The sequence below is a fragment of the Salminus brasiliensis genome, chromosome 17 (genome assembly GCF_030463535.1).
Source record: "Salminus brasiliensis chromosome 17, fSalBra1.hap2, whole genome shotgun sequence".
Lineage (NCBI taxonomy): Eukaryota > Metazoa > Chordata > Actinopteri > Characiformes > Bryconidae > Salminus > Salminus brasiliensis.
Genome location: NC_132894.1, coordinates 6,058,560 through 6,078,796, shown reverse-complemented (window position 1 = coordinate 6,078,796; position 20,237 = coordinate 6,058,560). Strand labels below are relative to the sequence as shown.

At 42.4% G+C, this 20,237-nt stretch overlaps 1 protein-coding gene across 1 annotated transcript in view; it reads left to right on the top strand.

Moving 5' to 3' along the window:
* The window catches only part of map1sa (microtubule-associated protein 1Sa), a 33,613-nt gene extending 14,001 nt beyond the window's left edge, over positions 1-19,612 (top strand). The window contains exons 3-7 of the mRNA XM_072660678.1: positions 13,030-13,112; positions 14,345-14,485; positions 14,589-17,895; positions 18,133-18,347; positions 19,281-19,612. Of these exons, the coding sequence (XP_072516779.1) occupies positions 13,030-13,112; positions 14,345-14,485; positions 14,589-17,895; positions 18,133-18,347; positions 19,281-19,436 (3,902 nt within the window). The 3' untranslated portion in view covers positions 19,437-19,612. The remainder of the gene's footprint in view (positions 1-13,029; positions 13,113-14,344; positions 14,486-14,588; positions 17,896-18,132; positions 18,348-19,280) is intronic.
* Positions 19,613-20,237: the final 625 nt, after the last annotated feature.

Sequence of the window (20,237 nt, the reverse complement as noted above, 5' to 3'; positions counted from 1 at the left end):
GGGTATTGTGGGGAATTGGTGGGTAGGGGTGAGTATAGATGGATGTGGATGGGTGTATGGGTGGATGTTGATGGGTAAGAATAACTGGGTGGGTATTGAAGGGAATTGAGGGAATTGGTGGGTAGTGAAGTGAATTAGTGAATATGGCTGAATGTGGATGGGTATGGATGTGGGTGGGTATTGTGGGAATTGGTGGGTAGGGGTGTGTATAGATGGATGTGGATGGGTGTATGGCTGGGTGTTGATGGGTATAAATAACTATAGGTGGGTATCGAAGGGAATTGATGGGTATTGCTGGATTTGTATGGGTAGGGAAGACTGAATATTGTGGGGAATTGGGTGGTATGGAGGTAGATGGGTATGAATGACTATGGGTGGGTATTGATGGAAAGTAGTGGGTATGGTGGTGTGTAGATGGATGTGGATGGGTATGGTTGACTGAAATGTTGGTATTAGGGCTCTTTAAAGCAGACAGTAGCGAGTTAAGACATGCTTCAGTTTTCACACTCGAATGAAGATGATGCTTACTCCAGGAGAAGGTCTGACCTCAGAACCTGGTTTACTCCGCATGAAATTCCTCAGAACGTTCTGCTGAGATTACTTCTGTATCTGAATTTCATGAGACATGCATAGACATTCAAGACACAAGGTCTGATGATGCACATGATGGGGTTTCAGGATTCAGTTAAAATTGAGATGTTTTATATCTTAAAGTCTTCATACTGCAGCGCTCTAAATGCTAAAGGCCACCGTCATGTTTCTGGTTTTGTTCTAACTAACATTTATTAATATTACTTTCTAATGATTCTCTGAAATGCCAGGTCACTCACATTACATGTTATTGACAAAGATCAGGTATGGAATTCATGTGTGGGACAAAAAGTTCCCACACAGCTCATCAGGTTAAACAAGGCAGTCATGGACACAGAAGGACGCAGATCTGCAGCCGGTTCTTGTAGTTCGCAGACCGGACCTGTTCCTCTCTCCCGTCGTCTCTGTGTAGAACGTAGCCATGTGCCGACACTGAGCTCAGCAACGGAGCCGACACACAGAGGTTGGGGAATATTGACAGTGTGAGTCTTTCAAATAGCAGCAGTCATATGACTGGATCAGATCTGGAACAGAACCGTTTGTTTAGCTGCTGGCTGCTGACGAGCTCAGCTGACTGTAGGGTATTGATCATTACGCTGTGGTCATACATGCTGATTACTGGTGGTTTTGCATGGGGCAGATAATAAGGTTTATATTGAAGCACTAGGGTGGTGAAGATTCCTATGTATGAGTTTAGGTTTATACACATTAATAACTAATATAGTGTTTCAAATATTATAACCTTGACACTAAACTGTTTTTTTAGATGTTTAGCTTAATATTTAAATGATTGATTATGTACTATAATTCTGTTTACACTAATTTAGTTTAATCCATCTCTTGAAATTAGCTTTAGTATTTATTATGCTTTATTAAGTGATTATTAATCATTTTTTTAAGTATTTATTATGCTAATGCTAATAGATTGGTAATACTATTAGTGTTGTGGGATTAATAACCAGGCTCAGGAAGCTGCCACTGTTTGGCCCTTGAGCAAGGCCCTTCACCCTCTCTGCTCCCCGGGCGCTGTAGTTGGCTGCCCACCGCTCTGAGTGTGTGTGAGTGTGTGCTCACTGCCCCTAGTTCACTAGTGTATGTGATTGTGTGTGTGTGAGTACCTTACCTTAATATTAATGTCAAAAGGATTTCCATTAGTCTTGAACAGTTGTCAACTACATAGTCAAGTTTCCGGAGTCCCAATCCAACCCAGCCATGTTTTAATGGATCAGATATCTGCTGTTTTAAACCTGATCCGTTTCTGATACTTTGTTTTTACCGCTGTGTTCTTCCAGAGCGCCGTTCTTGGTGGATTTCGTAATGAGGTGCGTTCTTGGAAGGTAACAATCTACCCACAGTTTAGAGTTTAGAGCAGTGCAGAACTACTTTGCAGTGTAACATAAAAACATAGCATAATATCTGTGGTTCCTGTGGCTCCTTTGGGGACTCTTTTTCACATCTTATGCCAGATTAGGAATAAAAAGTTGCAGAAACACTCTGCACACCTATTTGTGTGCTACAGAAAACCAAATCCTAGCACATTCACCTGACCATAAACGTCATTTCACATTTGTAGTCCACAAACAACAACATACAACAACATATCAGTCCAGACTGTGTACCAGCACATACACATTCAATATGAAGAGAATTGAATTGCAGTGTTTTAAAGGAGCTGGAAGCAGAATGATCAGGGAGGTGAGTCAGCCTGGATATTAAAGACACTACTCAAATGTCAGCTTCCAAACTAAAAAAATCAGTCTAAAACATCATCTTATATAAATTGTCCTGTTTTATTTCAGTATTAATTAGCTGCACATCTTCCCTAATTTATGGGGCTCTAAAGTCCATAGAAACACAACAATCAGCAACATCATGTAGCGTTTTGCCTTTAAATAGCAGCTTCCAAATCACTGTAATAAGGAGAATAGCGTCTCGGTCATTGTTACTCCGCCCCTGAATGTTGCTAGCTGCACTATGTGACTCTGGTGGGCAGGACAACGCTCACAGTGACTGTGTAACTGGGTCATATTTGTGTAAAATTCTGTAATATGACTCTACCGCCTCAGTCCAGATGCTTCTTTTACCATCAGTGACAGTTCTGTATATCCCTCAGCTTGTCCAGAAATGCTGGTGTAAAGCATGTCCCGTCCGGTCCTGGTAGCTCTAAATGTGCATTGCACTTTCTGACTGTAGGGGGAGCCCAGGAGCAAGAAAGCCCATTTCTCACATAATGCTGCTTTAATGGGTCACGAAAACCGGATCAGGACCTCCCTATTTAAAATGCTTCTCAGCTCCTTTATTAAAGTCCTGAGTGAGTGTTTGGATGTAGTTCTGACCCCCCTTGAACTGAACATCCCCTGCAGCTCTGAATGTTCCCAGACCAGCCCTCTCCGCCGGCTCTGAAAACAGCCCGGCTTTCACAGCAGCACCCAACCAAATTTGTATAAAATTATTTGTGTGTTTGCTGGTTTTCGAGGCATTAACGTTCCCTTTGCCTTTGTGCATCGCTGTGGGCAAAGTCTGTCTACTCATACAGTTATGATTTGCCTATGACAATGACTCCACTGTGCTCCCCCTCTGCTCAAACATCAGGGGACTGCAGCCCGTCAGCAGGGAGCGGTCCGCTTCAGAAAGCAGCTTTTTATTCCACTTCTGTTTGCGCTCATGCCTGCATAATTGTTTCTGGCCTTTCCCGTAGCTCTGACTGATGTGATTAAGGACTCGCGACCCTTCAGTGTCACTGTTTTTTTTTTTTTTTTTCTTCTATTCCGGTCACAACACCATCACCATGGTCGCTGTAGGGTCGAGGTAGACCCTGAACCACCTGTAGAACATGATGCCTGCAGATGGCTCATTTATTTGTTTTTTTTTTTTTTTTTTTTTTTTTCCCCTGATTCCCATTACCAATCCATTAAAAAATTAATTATATATAATTATTTTATTTATTTATGATTGATTATTCATTTATTTAGGTACAGCTATTGATAAGGTTGTGGGTTCGATACCCGGGCTTGGCAAGTGGCCACAGTTGGGTCCTCAAGCAAGGCCCTTCACCCTCTCTGCTCCCCATGCAATGGCAATGGCTGCCCACCGCTCCGGGCATGTGTGCTCACGATGTTCACCTGACGGGTGGGTTAAAGGTGGGGGGCCGAATTATGTGTAGGTCCAACATTAATGGTGAATATGGGGGTCTCGTTGTCTCGTCTCGTCATTGCTGTTCCTTTCATTTGACTACAGCGTTAACTCACTGGGCACCGGCTTGTCTACACTTATTTTGGTAAAGGTAAAGGTGCATGTATTTGTCACTGTACACTGTACAGTGAAATGTGTCCTCCGCATTTAACCCATCTGGTAGTGAACACACACTCACACACACACATGTTAGGGGCAGTGAGTACACACACACACCCAGAGCGGTGGGCAGCCAACTCCAGCGCCCGGGGAGCAGAGAGGGTAAAGGGCCTTGCTCAAGGGCCCAACAGTGGCAGCTTGCCGAGCCCGGGAATCGAACCCACAACCCTGTTAACGATATCCCGGCGCTCTAACCGCTGAGCCACCACTGCCCACTGGAGCGCACTGGTGTGTGGAGCTGTTGGTCTGAGCTGCTGGCTGGCCTCGTTGTGTCATCCTGAAGAAATCCAGAAGCTCCTGCACTTCTCTTTACTCACACCGGCCTGCAACATCACTCACAACAGCTGACCTGGAGTCAGGTTTGGCTTTGGCACAGCCTTATACTGTGTGTGTGTGTGTGTGTGTGTGTGTGTGTGTGTGTGTGTGTGTGTGTGTGTGTCCTTACAAGCGGAGGAGAGCCTGGTCTCGGAGTAGAGCTGTGAGTGGCTGTCCCGGTCACTTCCAGCCAGTAAGCTGACTAATGTACGAGCAGCAGCTGAGGAATGTGTAACAGAGGTGTATGTCTCTCTCTCTCTCTCTCTCTTTCTTTCTTTTTCTCTCGCTCGTTCACTCGCCCTCTGCTCTATCCAGGCTACGTGAAGGAAGGTGTGTTTGGGTTCTCTGTGCGACACACTGTGTTCACGTATATCTAGATTGACTTGCTCCAACACGTTAGACCAGAAACCCGCCTGATCCACATCCGCTGTCCTATAGAGTAACCACGGCGTCCCGGTTTGGCAGTTTCAGTAGCAGGACTTAGGACTCCATGGTTACCTCACCGGTGATCTCTCCAATTTACAGATTAAAGTGCAGTTCTGTCTGTGTTGGGTCGTTATTTAGCTAATAACCATGTAATTTGGATATACGCAGTCACACAGGCCATAGGCCTCTATTTAAGCCAGTGATGATTGTAGAAAGCTTTGGAGACTTTCTGTTTATTTATTTGTAGAGCTGGGCGATATGGGAAATCACGATATTTAAAGAAATATTTTTATGATATACAATATTTATTGCAGTATTTTGTCATGTAGACAAACAGCACCATCAGTGTGAAATAAAAAAAAAAACCTGATACACGTACCAAGATTTGTAGTATATGCTGCACTCTATTGAATTAAACAACTGTTCACATTCTTTGTAAGGAAACGTGCAGTTAATCAGCACTGACGATATCCATGATACACTCATAAAAGCATATTGTGTACCACTATAATAAAATTTATCATGATATGATAAAATATTGTCATATTGCCGAGCGCTATTTGTTTGTTTATTATTTTCTGCTGCTGCAATCTGGGATTCTCCAACGTTAACTCCACTGTTTACCATCGCAGTATCCGGCACATATCTCAGAGAACAAATAAATGGGACTGTCTAGTTTGTAAGTTTAGGGTGTTTTCATACTTGCCCCGAATGCATAAGTCCGCACCCAGGGCCGATTCCGGGCTCGATTGGGGGAGGAGCCATTCCATATGAACTGCAGCTCAATGGTGTAGAATCTGTACGCCACTAGTCTGACCGTGTTTTTGAAAAATCGTAGGGCCTAGGTTCATCTGTTCAGTGCTTTCCTTTCTATGGATTGAAGCGAAGAACAGTGCTCTCTGAAGAAGTCGTGGCGTTTCCCTGTGCAAGACCCCTGCAGACAAGGAGGTTTTTAGCCATGCAGGCGAGAAGTCGAAGCAGTCATGTGACAAAATGATCACACGCGGCACCCCCGAACGGCATTTGAATATCACCTTATCTGTTAAACATGGTGGTGGAAGGGTTCTGGCTCAGGCCTGTATGACTGCTCCAGGTTCCAGCTCCCTCATCTTCACTGATGATGTAACTTCTTTTGAGGGAGGCACACACAGGGATGCTTGACTTTCATAAGCACTTTGTCACCCTCATCTTACCAAAATACAACGTTCTGTTTTAAAGGATAAAGAGGTTATCTGGGAGTTAATGGAGTTGTGTAAAGAAGTACGGAGAGAGTGAGCTGTTGATCAGCTAGAAGCTCCTGGTGTGGCTGAACTGCTGCTCTCAGGTTTTTAGCGGCTCTGCTGCTTTTGGAAGCTGGAAACTGTAAGACTCTGAAACCTGATCCACTCTGCCCTGGAGTTCACTCAGCACCAAACACAACAAGATGTTACCCCCCTTTTCACTAGGGTTTCTGTGGAATCCAGGGTTTCTGTGGCATTCTGTATCCAGTGTTTCTGTGGAATCCAGGGTTTCTGAGACTGAGACTTTCCCCAGACAGTGAGGTGTCCACTGGGGTCTGTGTGGGATAGTTTGAGTTTGTCCTGTTACGCAGGGGAGACTGGGCACTGCTTCCTGCACTGGCTGGTTAATGAGAGCAGCTGGTCCTAGCTGTGTGTGTGTGTGTGTGTGTGTGTGTGTGTGTGTGTGTGTTCTGCAGATTAAAGCCCCCTTTCCTCCTGTTGCAGAGATTGGAGACCAGGGGGAGGGGTGGTCTGAGCGTGTTGTAGTGCTCTATACTGGGAGGATTAAAACCATCCTTTTAGTCTGGTCTGAATTCTTGGTCCTGAAATTGAAACTTTGGCCAGACTGGAGCCAAACAGCCCTCTAACACCTTCAGCCAGAGACTGAACATCACTTTAAATAATATTGTTATTGCTCTTTTAATTTTTAATTCTTATTTATATTGTGTATATAGTGTAAATTATTTATCCAAATGTTTGTAACTGAGTGTCTTGCTATCCCTTTCTGCTGTTACACTGGGAATTTCCCCACTGCGGGACTAATAAAAGACTATCTTATCTTATCTTATCTTACTTTAGCATCGCCATTGTAATGTGAGAATGTGCAGTAGTCACAAGGCAGGATGTGCAGTGTCACATAAGACAATTTTTAATCATACATTCAGTTATTTAGCATCTTCCTGTGCTCATTTTTCATGACCTTGTTATTTTTTTACTCCAATCTTGGATACAGGGGGTGCATTATTAATATCATGACATGTTTGATCTTTGACTTCTGGCAAAATCTGGTGAAAATTCCTGTATTTTTAAATATCACGCTTTATATTGCAGACTAAGCAAGTAATGCAGCATTCGTTTTTTCAAAATATCATGCAGCCCTGCATTCCAGGCGAGCTTGAAGTGATATTGACATGATTTCTGAGGACTAACGATGGTATTGCGATCATAACAACAGTATCAGACAATAATCAGCATCCGACAGATGTTTAGATGTCTGTGATATTTGAAGCTGAAAGGTGTTGATGGATTTATTGATCTCAATTAGGGAGGACAACAGAAAGGGTCTCGGACTTCGAATCCGTCTGTTATAAAACGGAGCGACCGACCCGGCCGACCGGCCTTCCTCAGAACATTGACTGCAGGAGCTGCTCAGTGAATCCATTAGAATCCATTTCATGGCTCTAAATGCCGTTTCCAGATTATCATCATAATTGGGATTATGAGTCTAATCACATTTCATCTGATTTTCACTTATTAATTCATGTTTGATTAAATTGTGGTTCATTTGACTGTAATTGTTTTGCCAGGTAAAATAAACTGTGTGTGGGTAGCACTTATTCATTTTCATATTGAAATAAAGTCCTAATAATGTAAAAACCCCCTTAAACATATTTAACCCTCTAACACAAAGGCTTATTACATACTAAGGTCTATGACTCGGTAGCTACAAGGACTTCTGTACAAACTGGTGGGGCTGTTACTTGGAAATAGATGTTATAGCAATAGAAATAATAACACTTTCGGCCCACCAGCGAACCGTAGGCAGGGTTAACTTGGTCAACAATGTAATCAAACTGAATGGCGGCTTACCTAATAATGTAATACATGGTCTTGAATGTTGCTATAATGCTGTTTGTACCAGTGACGTAATACTTCATTATATCATTGGGTTTTATTTGTTTGTGACTGAGCTAAGTGCAAAATTCTTATACATTTTTGGAAAATTGTTACATTTTCAGAATGATCATTTGTAATATCTTATGTTATTGTGTTTTATTACATTTGTGAGTTCATTTTCCTTAAATGTAAAAAATGTGCTTAACTCTGTCAAAAATGTTGTTATTATATACATGATGTAATAAAATAATTATTACTTATTTTATTACATCATGAACATTTAGTAATAATTTTCAGTTTGATCATTTGTAATAGCTAAACACTTTGTTTCTTTCATTTTTGACTTGGTTAAGTACTAAATTTGTTACATTTTGGATTTTTTTTACGTTTTCAGGATGATCATTTTTAATATGGTATGTTATTGGATTTTATTACATTTGTGACTAGGTTAAATTCTCCTAAATGTAACCATATCAATGTAACATAAGTATTAACTTACATTATTACATTCAAAAATATAACAAGTTTGCACTTAATGCATTTTCAGGTTGATCATTTGTAATAGGTTAATACTTTTTGTTACAAATTTGTTACATTTTTGGATAATTCTTTCAAATTCTTAGGTTGAGAGATTTGTAATTCCTTAAGATAATTAGATTTTATTACATTTTTGACTGAGCTAAGTGCAAAAAACTGTGACATTGGTGGAATTTTACAATATTAAGTTGCAATATCACGGCTGAGTTTTGATTCCGCTGGAGGAAACCAGACGACCCTTATGTTTTGATGATGAAATCGGATCAAATGACCCCTTATTTTGAACTTTGGTGCGCTGCAATTCTCCATAGCATTCCCACACTGGTTTTGCTGATGTGCGTTCTGTCTGATGAGGGTTTACTAAACACCTTTTTAGAGATCAGGTCAGCACTTATGAAATCCGAGCCAACAGACGTTTATGGTGTTTTTGATTTTCCAAACTGTTGGAAACGAAAGCTGTAAAAGCTGCAAATGCAGTTTTATAGAAGCAGTACTTTTAATATTGAGCCAAAATGCTAATAATAAGGTTTGGGACTGAAATGAAAGTGTATGGTCTTGCGGAATCAAGGATATAAATAAGGAGTTCCCCTTTACTGCAGTAACTGCCTCTGCTCTTCTGGGAAGCATTTACAGTAGATGATAGAACATTGTTGTGAGGAGGATTTGATTGCATTCGGCCCCATGAGAGCATCAGCGAGGTCAGGTTCTGATGGTATGGGACATTCTGCAACTCCAAGTTAAACCCGGTTAAATGATGGTGTTGGATAGGCCATAAGCCCCATAAAGCGACAGGGCATTATACTCCTGGGCGCTGTAACCTTAGCCTCATGCATGGCAGCTCCAGAGAGCTGTTTGGAGACTGGATGGACGGTGTGTTTACATCTAATGAGTCTTACTTGGTGACGTAGCTAGTCTTGAGCTATTTTGCTTGATCGCAGTGAGTGGCTGTTGCAGTAGTAGCTACGATATGCAGTGCTGTTGGGATGAGAGTATTTTTATTTATAAGATCTTTGCTGCACAAAGTCTGTGGTTTATGTGAATCTGATCGGCGTTGAGAGCCTGTAGAGCAAATCATCCGCCTCATACAAGTGTTGTAACTGCACTCTCGCTCACATACAGGAAGGAAGGAGTTGCTTCCTACCATGTGTGCCGTTATGATAGAGAGTTCAAGGTTAGCTTTATAGATCTGTCCGCTCTATCAGAAAAACACTCATGTCAAATGCAGAATGCCACCAGACCCTCCCCCCTTTAGCCATTGACTGTAAACATTGCTGCGTCACATGCACTGTATGGACAGAAGTATTGGGACATCTGCTCATTCACCATCCTGCTTTTGTTGGAGTAACTGTCTCTACTGTCCAGGGAAGAAGAAGCTTTCTACTAGATTTTGGAGCAGCATTGCTGTCAGAATTCGACTGCATTTAGCAACAACAGCAACTAATTAATTAATAAAGTCAGGATGTTGGATGATGATCACCATCCCTCCTCGTCCACAACCTCCCGGCTCATCCCAAAAGCATTGAATGGAGCACCGTCCATCATACCCAGAGAGCACAGTTAGTTCCACTGCTCCACAGCTCAATCCTGGGGCTTTATACCCCTTTAGCCCACTCCTGGCATATTAGGCAGCATGGTGCCAATAGGTCCATGTTTATGTTCTCCAGGTAGTCAGTCCTATTCTATTGGTAATGCTTCTCTACAGGGACTGGATAAGCTGTGTGTGTGTGCTTGCATTTGCACATCTGTGTCAGCAGTGGGTGCAACTTAAAGTAGATGATTGTGTTTATTAGAAGGGGTGTCCAAAAACATTTGGACAAATAGTGTATTTAGTGCACGACTCTAGAGGAATGATCAGGATGGTTGCCGAACAGAATTATCAGTTAGTGGTCTCCTCTAAGCGTGTTGAGCTCCAGTGGTGGTGCGTTAGCAGCAGGTTGAAAAGATGTGGCGGAGATTATGATATTAATATATTTATATATAAATAAATATGAAACTACGTGTAACCAACAATATCCTCTTGCTATGGAGAAGTTTCATTACTTCAGAGTTCTGTTGCAGTTTCCCTTATTATGCTAGACTTGGATTGGGAAAGTAATGGCAGCATTTAAGGTCAGTATGTAAACAGCACTGCTCTTAAGGCTAATGCATAAACAGCTTTATGGGTAATTGCCTTCCATTAGTGGTCTTGTCAGCATCTTTGATATTCATTCCCACCCCTTTTTATGGTCATTAGATCAAAAGCAGACTGGGTACCGACACGATTTCCCCAGTGAAAAAGAGGGAAGGGGGTTTAATGTCCAACTCGGCCCAATTAAATTAGCCAAGCAAGCGATAGGGCTCGCATCAGCTAGCAGGCCACGCTTTCCGACCGGCTCTCCGGTTATTCTACTGAGAGTTATCTCCAAGGCAAGGTACGCAGCAACTGCTTCCATAATGGAACAGTAATGCAATAAGGCCGAGAGCCTCCTGTTCAGAGTGCTGCTGCGGCAGCAATCGCCATCCTCGTCTTCACTGCTGCCATCTGCCTCTCACCTCTCTGTGAAAATGTGCTGTATGGTTAAGTAGCAAGGGCGTTTTCACGCTGCATAATATGCTCTTTTTAGATCCTTCCTAAACTATTCCACTGGGCCAGAATGTTCCAAAATGTCCAAGTTCTTCTAATTTAACCATTACTTACTTGTGTGCTTAGGGTCATTGTCCTGCTGCATGACCAGCTTACAGTTAAGCTATCTGACATTCTGTAGAAATTGCTTGTACAAACCACAATTATTAGGTCACCCAAGTAAAGCAGCCCAAAAAAAAACTTGGTCTTTGTGCCAGAGACCACAGGGGTCTTTTGGGGTCTTGTGGAGTCCATGCCTCGACAAGTCAGGTCTAGGTCATGGCTTATCGGGGGTACTTTCTCTAACAAAAAGAAATTTAATAATTGGATCATTTTGCTCAATAAATAAATGTAAAATTATGTTTTTTGCATAAATTTGCATGCATGTTGCGTAGTTTTAGGGATTCAGTTAAGATCTGGTCACATTTCATGTCAGATTTATACAGAAAACCAAATAAATTGTGAAGAGCTGTTCTAGCGACGGAGTGTTGCCAAATTTGATACATTTCAGAGTCGGGATTTAGTTGAATTTTTAATGTTTTATATGTTTAAAATTCTCAGCGACTCCAATTATTGAGGTCTTAAGGAACTTTTTAACCCAATAACCCCCAAACATCAGAACCCCTGTAGTATAGAAGCTCTTCAGGAAGACTAGTAAGTTGTTGATTGTGAGTAGGGTTGTCGCGATACTGTAATTCTTCATTACTCCACTGTCCATAGTGAAAGTCCCGCCCCCTCCCCACCCACTTTAGAGGCCTAGTTTTGATTATTGTCTGTGGCTTCAGTGAAAGACTGGATCAAGGGGTGCATCAGTCGTACAGTTCTACCCATTCCATTCGCCGGTTCATGCTGTTCTGATTAATAAGCATGTTCATGTCATTATGAGGCAGTGATGTGTTTTTCAGGCCTAAACTGGAGTGGAGCTTTTTAGCTTGCCGTGCTGTGCTGTGCTCAGACAGCTTGCCTGCAGATGGTTGGTGTCATTACTTTCCCCTTCATTGTTTTCCACCAGATAACAAGAGAGTCTTTCATCAGGAGAAATCTCAGCACCATATGTTTACTTGCTCTCTGCTTACGTCTTAGAAGAGCTACTAGAGACTCGATCAGTTCTCCTTATCCCCTTTGGAGACCTGGCAGTCTGAATGACAGAATGCCCCTCTGCATTTGTGATGCTACAGTGTTTGCTGAGCAACAGGTCCTTATTTAGAGTTCTTGCTCTAGGCTTGTTGCTCACATTCCCAAAGTGTTCACACTAGTCGTGTTTGTTTTAGAGCACTAGAGGATAGAATTGCAATGTAAACAAGACCAGATTTATACACATGTATGCTGTCTTCCCAAAGAAGTCACTTAATCCAGGTCCTGGCGTGGCTTAAATGCATGGTTTACCCCCAAAGAAATATGCAGAAAGATCTTCTTGGGAATTTCTGCTGTAATTAAATTCTCACACAGCTTTCATTTAAAAAAAACACACACACTGGAGCAGCTGCATGAAGCATAAGGTCACCATATGCCAATGCAGAGTAGGCTAGAGGTATATGAAGGCCCCTAGCATTGGGCTGTGGAGCAGTGGAACTGCAGTCTCTGAAGTGATGGATCTCCATCCAGCAACCTTTGGATGAGTTGGAGTGGCAGAACTAATCATCCAGCATCAGTACTAGACTTCTCTAATGCTTTTGTGGGGCTGAAACCAATCAAATCTTCACAGCAGATTTCAAACATCTAAGGTAAAGCCTTCTCAGGAGACTAGAAGCAGTTTCTGCAGCATAATACTCTCGATTTCAGAAGAATTCCTGGAGGAGTGGGCGTCCACAAACTTTTGTACAAATATTGTTATTTGTATGTATGCGTTTACGTTGAAAAATCAGCGTTCCTTTACTGGTATTATGCCAGGAAATCTTACTTTCCCAATTGAGAGTTGTTGTTGATGATCTTGAGATGGTTGCTTTAGACCTTTGTTTAATTTCGGGCTTAAGCTGTAATCTTACCTGGCTTTAGGCATCTGCTCATTGGATCTGTACATAGGATCAGTGGATTAACTGTAAGCTTTGTGGTTCTTCTCTGACCCCCTCCCCCTCCCTTCTCTCTGTCCAGGCCAGAGGACACTGCAACACTGTGGGGATGTGCTTGAGACCCAGGTGGTGGTGAACCCGTCTCATGTTTTGGTTTGCTCAGAGGTAAAGCATTAGCAGCTGTGTGTGTTGGTTTGTGATAGCCCTTTTTATGTCCCAAAAGCTGAAGACTGATTCTAGATCAGATCTATTCTTTGAGTAGTTTATTATGTGATCCTTAATGCATGTGATCCTGAGACTTTAGAAAAATCATTCACTTTGTCATTTTCTGGCAAAGTTTGGATGTTGATTATTGCACCGATTGCAGCTTTCTTGTCGTCTTTATTTATTTATTTATTTATTTATTTATTACATTTGACAATCCAATTCTGCTTTGTGCAGATTAGAAAGAAATTAGATTTTCTTTGTTTTGTAAGAATTATAAATGACAACCTGCAGAATAATTGTTGTTCAACTTTTTATTATTCTAAAAAAAAAATGGCAGTAGACTCCGTTATCGTCCGGAAGGCGTTTAACACGGCTATTGTTTCAGCATTAATGTTTGTTACATGCTTTAAATAATAATACTACTAGTACTACTAATAATAATAATATTAAAAAAAAATATATATATATATATATATATATATATATATATATATATACATATATATTATTTTTTATTAGTAGTATTAGTATTATTTAAAGCATGTAACAAACATTAATGTTGAAACATAAATAGCCGTGTTAAACGCCTTCCGGACGATGACTGAATCTACTGCCCTTTCCTAAAAACACACGTAATTCAACCAAACACTCCACTACATCGAGTTTAAACATGTTCAAGTCCAGCTGAAAAACTCCGCCCATCATGTGTCCTTGTTAATGAGGCGACCAATAAAACGAGAGTTAAACTGAACTGGAGTGAACACAGGGCTGAACCGTGGGACACATTTACTCATGTTTGTGATGAAAAATACTAAACTCACTAATGTTGGTCATGTTTACATGGATGTAGTGGAAGAGACAATTTAGTATTCCAGACATGTTAGCTGCCCTCCTGTTACCTGTGAAGGTTACACAGTGAAGATTTGGGAGGAATGCTGAAGACTAGCATGAGCTATCCTACACGGTGCAGGCGGATGACACCGTAACCGTAGGAAAGGTCTATAGGGAGCTGTTCCGGTCACAGCCTCATGTAGTGCATGAGTGTGAATGTGCCCAGACGTTCAGCCATGTAAACACATTGATATGTTCAGCCGTTACTTAAAAAGATTAAAAAGAAGTATAAATGTTAACTTTCTCTCATCCTGTTCATGTTTACTGGTATTTTTAACATACTCTGTTTGATTTCACAGGTTCGTCGACTCATTTCTGATGCGTCTCGCCACAAGCTACTGATTCTCGCCGGACAGTGCGTAGAAAATTCTGGTGAACTTGTGTTACAGACTGGGAGCTTTTCACTGAATGACTTTATCCAAATATTTGCTGATGAAGAGGTATATAAGCACTGGGACCTTTTGTCTGTTTGCGTATCCAAATATGTGCTTGATATGAAATGCTCAGATGTGGTAACCCAATTGTATTTTCTTATAAATGCAGATTGGCGAGCTGCTGAGCTCGGCTGACCCGACGCAAAAAGCAAGCCTCACCCTGAGTTGCCCCATGTCTGGAATGTGGAAGAATTCTCAGTTGGAAAAGCACAACTTGCAAGACTTCATCGAAATCAAGACCAACCCTCAGTCTGTGCTGCCAGAGATGGAGGGTTTGCAGGAGTTCACAGAGTATCTCTCGGAGTCCCTGGAACCTCAGTCGCCTTTTGAACTTCTGGAGCCTCCCAGCACAGTTGGCTTCCTGAAGTTGTCCCGTCCCTGCTGCTACGTTTTCCCCGGTGGAAGAGGAGACTCTGCCTTCTTTGCTGTGAACGGTTTCAATGTCTTGGTCAATGGCGGCTCTGATCCACGCTCTTGTTTTTGGAAGCTGGTGAGACATTTGGACAGAATTGACTCCATATTGCTGACGCACATTGGTGCGGACAACCTGCCTGGTGTGAACAGCCTCCTCCGCAGGAAAGCAGTGGAGCAGGAGGAGGAGTTGTCAGCAGGCTCCCAGAGTAATGAGGACTGGCAGAGGAACTTAATATCTCCGGAAATCGGGGTTGTGTTCCTCAATGCTCCAGAAAGACTTAAGACACAGCAAGGCGATCCCAAAGTCTTACGCAGTTGTGATCTGGTTGCACTAACACTACAGCATTTAGAAAAGTTATCTCTCACACCAAAATTCCTCACTCGCCCTAATAGCCCAAGCATTGAACCGACGATCCTATTTCAGAAGATGGGCGTGGGTCGTCTCGAACTGTACGTTCTTAACCCAGTCAAAGGTAGTAAAGAGCTAGAGACTATTATGCAATCGTGGCCCAGCAGTGGCTCCAGTGTTAAAGGTCCAGAGGTCCCTCTACCCTGCTTGGTTTCCATTTGTGCCCTGCTGGTGTGGCATCCTGCTAGCCCTCAGGAGAAGATCATCCGTGTTCTGTTCCCTGGTTGTGCGCCACAGGCCAAGATCTTTGAGGGGTTGGAAAGGTTAAAACATCTAGACTTCCTCAAAAACCCAGTGGTGAGTTTAAAGGACCTGGAGTCCTCCAAATCCGATAAACCACCAAAGCGAGCAGAGAGCAAGGAAAGCCTTAAGTCTCTTACCAAAGAGTCAAGACCAGCGAGTGCCTCGCTCCTCAAAGACAAGGTGGGCAAAGTTGATATTAAAAAGCAAGACACTAAGCTTAAGCCCAAATCCACTACTGAAGCAGGCCAGAAAGAGGGGAAGGAAGGGGAAGAAAAAGCAAAGCCTAAAGATGATGTGAAGCAGAGAAGCTTGAAGCCGGAAAAGCAAGTGGTTAGGAAGGAGCCTGTTAAAGAGGAGAAGAAGGAAATTAAGAAGAAAGAGGAGAGGCCTTCAACAAGTGTCCCTAAGAAGGATGAAAACGTTGAGAAAAAGAAGGACCCCTTGAAGAAAGACCTGGGTCCCAAGCCTAAGAAAGACGTTAAACCTGAAACTAAGAAGGATATTAAGAAGGAAGTCAAGCCAGAAGAAAAAAGAGCAACCAGTAAACCTGCTGTTAAGGATGTAAAGAAACCAGCTGGAAGCCTATCGGCGTCTGCTGATGCCAGGAAGTCTTTTGGGAAAAACGGTTCTGTAAAGAAGGATGCAAGTCTCCCCAAAAAGGACAGTTTAACAAAGGGGAAATTGAAGCCAGAGAATAAGGAGGACAATTTGAAACAGTGCTCGGAAGGAGGTGCGAGATCAAAAATGTCCACGCCAGAGGACATTAGTTCAGACTTTGAGAAGTTGAGGATGGAAAATGAACGTAATGAAATGCGGGATGAGCAGGGAAATCGTTTAGGTTCAGGAGCTAAAGGCGTAGAACGTGGTGCCAAAGATCAGAAATTGAATGGATCAGAGACCAAAGCAGAGTCCTCAGAAAGTCCAGAGAAGTTTAGAAGTATGGAGACAGTTCCAGCCTCCAACTCTGCTCTGGGTCTGCCGTCACCCCTCGCGAAGTCTCCAAAAAGTGAGAAAAGTGTCAATTTTGATCTCACGCCAACAGAGAATAGGTGGCAAGATGGCGGCCTCAAAGAGGACCTTTTGAGAAATGGTCCGGAAGATGCGAATGCAAGCTGTGATGAGAAAACCCTTGAGATGGTCTCGCCACCGAACAGTGCAGGACACACTCCGTTCCACCAGACGCCAGAAGATGATCCTCAGGGCTCTGGGGAGGACAGTAGTTTGGGAATCAAGGTACCCAGTCTCAGCTTTGAAGACAGCCATGAAGGATCCTCCAGAAATTCTGAAGCTGGTAGCTCGAGGAGTCATTTAGGAAACAACTCCACCTCCTTGCACGACAAACAGTCCAGTTTCCCATCGTTAGGCTCTTTTAAAGACATGCTGCCTGATGCCTCCTCCACGGTCACGTCCTTGCCTGCTGAAGTAGGTTCTCCACATTCCACCGAAGTCGATGAATCTTTATCAGTTTCCTTTGAGCAAGTGCTCCCACCTGCCTGTAAGGCTGACGATAGAACTTATATCAATGGACATTTGGTAGAAACGGATCCCAAAGCAGATATGTCGTTACCTTTGAGAACGTCTTTTAATAGTCAGCAATCCTGTGACGAGTCCGAAAATCATCTCTCTGGACCACAGGGTTTTTACTCCGAGGTTCCTCCTCATGACGTTGACCTGTGCTTGGTCTCGCCTTGTGAATTTCAGCATCACAAATCTCCTGAAAACCAAAAGGCCTTGTCCCCAGGGTTGCCCAGCCCCCACGAGTTCTCTACCGAAAGTGACCTCTCTCAAGAGCTCAAGCTGCCCTCCCAGGGAAACGGTGACCGCGACTCCCCGCAAGGCCAGGAGACGACACTGACTTCTGTTAGCGACTCCCTCCCTACGATCTCTGACTCTGACGTTCCACCTGCTACTGAAGAGTGTCCATCTATCAGTGAAGATCTGGATTCCGATGAGGAATTCTTCCCACCTCATCATCCACATGATCGGTCTGCTAGCCACCCCTTACACAGAGACTCCCCACATTCCTCTCCAGATCCTCCACCAGCACCAATGAAGGACTTGCCCCCTTTGCCACCTCAGCCTGGCGCCTGCATGGCTGACCCTGAAGCTGATGCCCAAGGCAAATCTCCAAAGAACGCGGCTGCAAAACCCAAAAAAACTGCTACGTCCGGCACACTAAAGGTGGCGTCTGCAAGCAGTTTGGCTCAGAGTAGCAAGACAAAGACAGGTACTCATGCAACCACCAGTGGTACAATTCGGGTGACTTCCAGCCTGGACACAAAGCCTTCCTCACGTAGTACCATCGGTAGCACTAGGCCACTATCGGGAAGTGCCAAGCCACCTTCATCAGGTATGCACTACTCATTTTATTATCCTATGTGCATTAGTGGTTAGTAGTGCTTGAGTAGTTTGAGTGTGATGACCACCTGGGAAGGTCCTCCCAGATGGTCTAGTATGCCATCTGAAGTAAAGTGCTTCAATTAGGGTTAGTCAGAATTTGTTTTATTTTTATGACGGTTCCTTTATATTGAATTAACACTGATGAAGAGTATATTCAAACCCCAGCTGTTATTCTTTCTCTGTGCAGGTCCAGTGGGGAACAAGGCAAATGCCACACCAGTTTATTTGGACCTGGCGTACCTGCCCTCAGGCTTTGCAGCATCCACCATTGATGTGGAGTTTTTCCGCCGCGTTCGTTCTTCATGCTATATTATAAGTGGGGAAGACCCATACAAGGAGTCATTCATGAGATCCATCCTTGACGCTCTGTTACAAGGCAAGGCTGCCTGGCCAGACGTGCAGGTTAGTTACGTCTAACCTATTTCATCTGTACATTTTTATTTATTTATTTATTTTCATTTGTTTGTTTGGATTTTCCACAGTTTTCTCCCCAAGTTTAGTCCCACTCACCAGCTAGCGATATTACCGTGATACCGCCCAACACTAACTGTCAGAATTGGGAGGGTGAAGGTTAGCATGTACCAGTTATGTTCTCTGGGATTTCTTAAAGCACTATTTTGGGGAATGGTATGGAAGTGTGAAGAACCTACACATAGCGTGAAGGTTCCTGGCAGAACCCTTAAATAGTTTTTAACCTTTATGTAAGGGCTGTTTTATAATGATGGTTCTTTTTTTTTCTTTTTTTTTTTAAATCAACAATGGTCCTATAGCAAATATAAAGAGGTTATTTTTGGTATTGCTTAAAGAACCCTTTGTGGAACATTTATACATTTTATTTATACATTTATAACTATCTCTGTAAACTAATGAGGGATTTTACTAATTACATTGCAATATTAACTAATATTTAATAAATTGGAACTGAAAAAAAAACCCAAACATCTCCATTTTTAATTTTTTTTGGTTTATAATAATTGTATAATAATAATTATATAATTTTATACACATTTATATATATATATAGGTTTGTTTTTGTTTTGTTTTTTTCTTACCTTTTTGTAATAATTGGAACCTGGCAGTTGAAATGCTTGAACTTGGAATTAAAATTTTTTACATTTACTTCCATTGAAAGTTCTCCTGTAAAGTTTTTGCATGACTGACGATACAAGTACATTCATGTGCAGAGCCATAGATAACAGCATGCTAAAATTATTTTTAATTACATCCTTTCAGATGGCACACTCCAGATTTGTTTTTGTTTATTATTTGTTTTAAATATTTTTTTATTTATTTATTTACTTTTATTAACTGTACTCATCTTTACCTTTCCTCCAGGTCACCCTGATCCCCACTTTTGATTCGCTGATGATGCATGACTGGTACCGGGAGACACACGAAAGACAAAGGGAACTGGCAGTAACGGTGTTGGGCAGCAACAGTACAGTGGCCATGCAAGAAGAGACGTTCCCTGCCTGCAAAGTGGAGTTTTGAACAGGGTGGGGGGATTCTACGAGTGAAGAAGACATGAAGATCCACCCCCTTTTAATCACTAGAGCACTTAACGGCGTTTTCCACAGCTGTACCTTTAGTAGAAGACAGGGTTCCAGCTCTCTCTCTCTCTCTCTCTCTCTCTCTCTCTCTCTCTCTCTCTCTCTCTCTCTCTCTCTCTCTCTTCTCTCTTTCTCTCTTTCTCTCTTTCTCTCTCTCTCTCTCTTTCTCTCTTTCTCTCTCTCTTTTTCTCTCTCTCTCTCTCTCTCTTCTGGACAGTATCAGCAGTAAGCACCATTTAAATACTAGCTCAGCTGTGCTTTTAAATAGCACATGCTGACCAGGAGTAGGCTTGTTCTGTCTGTGTGACCCTACAGCAGCTGTGGAGTAAATATTAGGGTTCTTGTGTGAACAGAAGCGGTATACCTTTACAAGTTGCCATGCTTTTTTTTTTTTAAATGAAAACTTGTTTTAACAGTCCCTGTATTTACAGAAGAGCTGTATGAACTTTATTCATCACTAGAAGGAGGTACTGCAAGGAGGCCCCCCCCCCCTTCACGTTTACTACAGCTCGGATCATGTTGCATGGTTGCACAGTTTAGACTTTCTGCACAAAGCGGGGAAACACAGAATCCAATGAACTTTAATGATGGAAATTGTCTTTGACAGAGCTGGGGGGTTGCCCTGAGGTTTGTCTGGAAATGACAGACATTTTGCTGTGGGTGTTTGTTAGATTTTGTACTTGCTGAAGCACAGCTAGGTTTTTTTATTATTATTATTATTATTATTATTATTATTATTATT